Here is a 5,392-nt window from a genome sequence, read left to right as displayed (position 1 = left end):
CCTATACTGATTATACATTAACATACAAACATATATACAATCATCCTACAATGTAATTTGAAAGTAATTCATAAAAATGCACTGCTACAATTCAACTCGCTTTCTCGTTCTGACAAATAACATGGACCTGAACTATTTTTTTTTTTTCAATATCAAGATTTTAGGTTAAAGTTTAGCAAAATATATAACTTATATGCTGTAACTTGTCAAATGGTGACCATTTTAATCACATTTTTGTGATTAATTCTAATAGCCTGATATGAATATTTAAAAATGCAAATATTCCATACTGATTATACATTAACATACAAACATATATACAATCATCCTACAATGTAATTTGAAAGTAATTCATAAAAATGCACTGCTACAATTCAACTCGCTTTCTCGTTCTGACAAATAACATGGACCTGAACTATTTTTTTTTTTTCAATATCAAGATTTTAGGTTAAAGTTTAGCAAAATATATAACTTATATGCTGTAACTTGTCAAATGGTGACCATTTTAATCACATTTTTGATTCACAAATTCTAATAGCCTGATATGAATATTTAAAAATGCAAATATTCCATGTAGTATCTCAATTAAAATGAGCACACATTTAATATAAGTTGCATGCATAACAATAAAATGTTATAATATAAAAGAATGATCAAAAAGCAGTTTTGCAAGAAGTATAGCACGTCAAATCGCATTATCTGCTTAAAAAGTTGTCAACCTTCCAGCTGCTCCAAAATCTAGTGAGCTACGCACATAGACAGCATTTTCCCCTTTAACAACTCTTATCACAATGTTTTGTGAACATATCTTTATGATCACAAATGATGACAAAACAATCCCCGTTCACACACATCCACAAAAACGACTAAAAACACTCTACGTGAACATAATACGCATGCACATGTCATCACCATCTTCATCACAAATTCTTGTTTTTATAGTTTACATGAGATGATAACAGTACTGTTTTTTTTTTAAATTGCACTTTGAAACACATTTTGAAAAGTTTGTAGTTTCAGACCCCCCCAAAATGCTGTTGTGGTGTACGTAACTGGTAAAAATGCATAAAAAGTTTTCAGTTTTTAGTTGAAAATGGTGCTGTGTAAACACCCCTCAATTGAAATCAATTGTAAGTCTACTCTCTAAAGTGTACTCCCATGAAAAGCTCTATTTTAAGCATCATTGGCACTCTCCCAACAAGAAGACTGTTCCAAACCACACTAGCATACAAATTACAATTTCATTCAATACTAAAAAGTATCTATCAATCTAAAAATGGACACTTTTACATAGTATCGTGTCAAGTATTGAGCATTGTGTTGTTAGCTTAGCAAATGCTAACGTCACACTCTCTTGGTATCGACGGAGTCCAGTCTCCAGTGTGAAGATAACGTGTGTGTTGCAAAGTTTATACTTAATTAGAGTGTTCCAAATCAGTCACTTATGAGTTTCCATTTCCATTTGGAAGGTATCTGCCTATGCAGGAAGTAAACAACAAGGCCGCTCACTAGGTTTAGGAACAGAGATCTAGCGTTTAAGAAAGTATACTTCTAAATGCGTGCGTTCTAAACTTCCATTCAGACTTGTATTAACGCCTCTTCTGTTGAGACGTGCTCTTCCCGTTCAGAACACACTGTAGCATCATCTTCATCTTCCTTTAGCAGCACCTACACAAACATATAAACACAGTTTGAGGTCAGCTGAAGAGCCTGGCCTAATTTTACACATGATCGTTTTCCCGTTCATGTGAGCTGGATCACTTTATAGTTGCATAAATCTACTGACTATAACACCACAAGCCCAGATGCATGGGTTCAGCAGGAGATTGACACTAGACCAGTTTTATATGTTCTCGTTCATATCGGCACTCATCAAACAGATTTGGATTCATTCTCTATAGCATGAGCTTATGGAAACATTTTCCAAATGTCACTGCTCCCGCTGAACAAATGGATGATTTGTGAGCAGCTGGCAGGGATGAGAAAAAATGAAAGAGGAGAAGAAGAACACAAAGTAAAAGAGATGGTAAAGACCCTGTATTGCCCAACAAATGGAAACCATTTGACCCTACAGGTCACTGGCCTTTGGAAAGGTCTTTGGTCAAATGACGAAGATATAAACAAAATATCTGTCCTGTAATCACATTCATATAGCACAATCCCACCATTCAAGAAGAAGAATGCAATACACAAACACACAATCAAACTATTCAGAAACAAAACATTCATTTCAGCTGGCAGATTTCATTTTAAATCATATGCAAGAGTAAAGCCAAGCTAATAAAAATTAAACTGGTCCAGTGGTTTTTAAATAGTTTTGCTTCAGGACCCAGATTTTACACTGGACATCAAGTGGCTGTCTGTAAAATCAAACATTTTAATTGATTAATATTATACCATAAACTGCATAAGCCCAATAATATGGAAAATGATCAATGTAACATAGGCTGAATAGGCAAAATAATGCTGAATGTTGATAGTTTCATGCTCTTGACAGCTCTTGAGTTCAACACAGAAAACACATTTTAGTCTGTCTGTCTGATCATTCTAATGTGTATTTTGACCTAGAAAGTCTAGGTCAAATTTAATTTTGTTTTGTGTATTTTTTATGATTTTTGAGGATGAGGTTTCTGTCAATTGTCAAGTTACACATCTGTCTTCTGCAGTGTTGGGCAGTAACTAGTTACTAGTAACTTAGTTAAGAAGAATTTTATGTGGAAGATTCACAGTTACAACTTCTGTGGGGCGTGAAGAAAAAGTAATGTAACTAGTAGTGTAACTAATTACTGTTGCCAGAAAGTAATAAGTAACAATATTACTTTTGAAAGGAGTAACTAGTAATGAGTAATATATTACATTCTTTGAGTAACTAGCCCAACACTGGTCTGTCTCATTTGGATAATTCTCACATGTTTTTTTTTAGATCAATAGCATAAAATGTGCCACTCCTCCATTGTAAAATGTGGTAAATACATGGCATTCTAACTATACACAATTATATGCTTAACTGCATTTTATTATTTGCATTAGCTTTGTTTTTTCCTACTTTATTCTACAGGCCTGAGACTAACCAGCTGAGGACCACTGAAGTAATCCAAACTAGGATGAAATGTCCACAGGGACAGATATGGGGAACAGGGTCATTAGGATCAGGTTAAGGAATTTTTACTGACTCATTTGTTCCTGGATCTCAACACTGATTTGATAAACACAGCAGGATAAAGACCATCCTAGGGATTGCACATGATGAAATGATGAAAGCTTTTGCAATTCTCTTTGGTGCCACAGAAATGACACGCTTCACTTCAAAATCCTGCAAGAAGTGACCCATGAGTAAAACATGAGAATGGGCATTTTTGTTACCTTAAAGAACTACTGTACTGCTACCTGACCATTAAAATAACTTACAGACAAAATGTACAGGCTGTCATATTAAAGAACATTTTCAACATTAATCAAATTTGTAAAAGTAAATTTTGTCACAAAATATTTTTTACAGCACACTACTGCGAGCTACTTTAACCCAGGTTACACAAGGACTTGTCTCTGTATATAAAGTGAACTGTAAGTCAAAAGCATCAGCTACTGTAAATGGCAAATAGTAATTAGTCAAGTAGCAATTACTGAGCTATACTATAAGCACCAGTGTTGGGGGTAACACATTACAAGTAACGCAAGTTACGTAATCAGATTCCTTTTTCCAAGTAACTAGTAAAGTAACGCATTACTTTTTAATTTAGAAGGAAATATTTGAGTTACTTTTTCAAATAAGTAATGCTAGTTACTTTGTTTCCCATGTATTGACTGACAGCTCTCGTGTTGCCATGTTGAGAGAAATCGGGATTAAGTGCAGAGGCGTTGTGTGCGCTGTGATGTTACTGTAGTTCTAGACTAAATATGAACATTATTTACTCTTCTTACTCCACAAAAACAGATTCAGTAGGCTATTCCTCAAAATTAATAAAAACAGTCAAATGCAAACTCAGAATATTATATAAACCTGCAATAATTAAATATGTTAAACAAGACAAATATCATTAATGTATTTAATCCCATTTTATTAACCAATGTCTTTGCTACTGACCTTCGATGATCTAATTCAACCATACTAATAAGCAAAAATGACACATTTGTGTTTCATTTTTGTTATTGCTGAATAGTGTTGAACTTTCTTCTCCTGCATCATATTCTTCATGCAACTTGTTTGAGCTGCGACCTCTACTGTACAGACGTGAATTTGCATTTCCTTCAGCCTGAGGCGTATTCATTTCACTTTTGTTGTGAAAAGGGCTTTTACATTTGTAAAAGAAGAACTTTTTTATATTAAAAACAAGCAAGCAAGCCCTGCCCAGATTTAAAAAGTAACTCAAAAGTAACATAACGCATTACTTTCCATAAAAAGTAACTAAGTAACGTAATTAGTTACTTTTGTAGGGAGTAACGCAATATTGTAATGCATTACTTTTAAAAGTAACTTTCCCCAACACTGATAAGCACACACACTAAACTACACCACACTGGCAACATCCTTTTAAAAATGGCTTAAAAATGGATAAAGACTACAAATAATGTGCTTTGGTTACATTTTACTGCTTGATAGTGTGATACACCATATAACAATAAACATTACAATCTTGGTCAAAACAGCAATGTGAAATGTGCATTTATTGGGACATTACATGAATATTCTCACCTCAGCTTCGTCATTGCTCTCATTTGGCAACACCTCTACTTGCTTAGGACAGTCACGTGAGCCCTCCAGAGACGTCCTTTTCTTATATTTCCGCATTGTTAAACTGTCCACCACCCAGAACATTATAGACTGAAACACAAATATTTACAGAAATAAGTTGCATTACAGTACATAAAGAAAGATTGATAGACAGACAGACAGACAGACAGACAGATAGACAGATAGATAGATGATAGATTGATAGATTGATAGACAGATGACAGACAGACAGACAGACAGACAGATAGATAGACAGATAGATAGATGATAGATTGATAGACAGACAGACAGACAGACAGATAGATAGACAGATAGATAGATGATAGATTGATAGACAGACAGATAGATAGAGGATAGATTGATAGACAGATAGACAGATGATAGATTGACAGACAGACAGACAGACAGACAGATGACAGACAGACAGACAGATAGACTGACAGACAGACAGATAGATAGATTTCATGCATTAATCTTGAATGACTCACGTTGACAATGAAAGGCACGATCAGCATGACAATGGCCAACTCCAGCTGTGGGTTTGGGATGTAGTCCAGCACCACCTCCTCCAGCTACAACACACACAAACACACCAGTTGTCAACGCTTCAAGAGATATATGTCCATCCATAGCCGCAGGAACGTATTTTGAGCTGGGGGG

The 5,392-nt window shown here is 34.8% G+C and overlaps 1 protein-coding gene across 1 annotated transcript in view; it reads right to left on the bottom strand.

Annotated features, from left to right (window-relative positions):
• Window positions 1-329: 329 nt before the first annotated feature.
• Window positions 330-5,392, bottom strand: part of LOC107675974 (store-operated calcium entry regulator STIMATE-like) — an 18,593-nt gene continuing 13,530 nt past the window's right edge. Inside the window, exons 6-8 of the mRNA XM_016470479.1 lie at window positions 5,221-5,304; window positions 4,694-4,822; window positions 330-1,668 (exon numbers count right to left, since the gene is read on the bottom strand). Of these exons, the coding sequence (XP_016325965.1) occupies window positions 1,579-1,668; window positions 4,694-4,822; window positions 5,221-5,304 (303 nt within the window). The 3' untranslated portion in view covers window positions 330-1,578. The remainder of the gene's footprint in view (window positions 1,669-4,693; window positions 4,823-5,220; window positions 5,305-5,392) is intronic.

The sequence above is a fragment of the Sinocyclocheilus anshuiensis genome, unplaced genomic scaffold, assembly GCF_001515605.1.
Source record: "Sinocyclocheilus anshuiensis isolate Anshui unplaced genomic scaffold, SAMN03320099.WGS_v1.1 scaffold1836, whole genome shotgun sequence".
NCBI classification, from domain to species: Eukaryota; Metazoa; Chordata; class Actinopteri; order Cypriniformes; family Cyprinidae; genus Sinocyclocheilus; species Sinocyclocheilus anshuiensis.
This window is presented reverse-complemented; position numbering and strand designations above follow the sequence as displayed.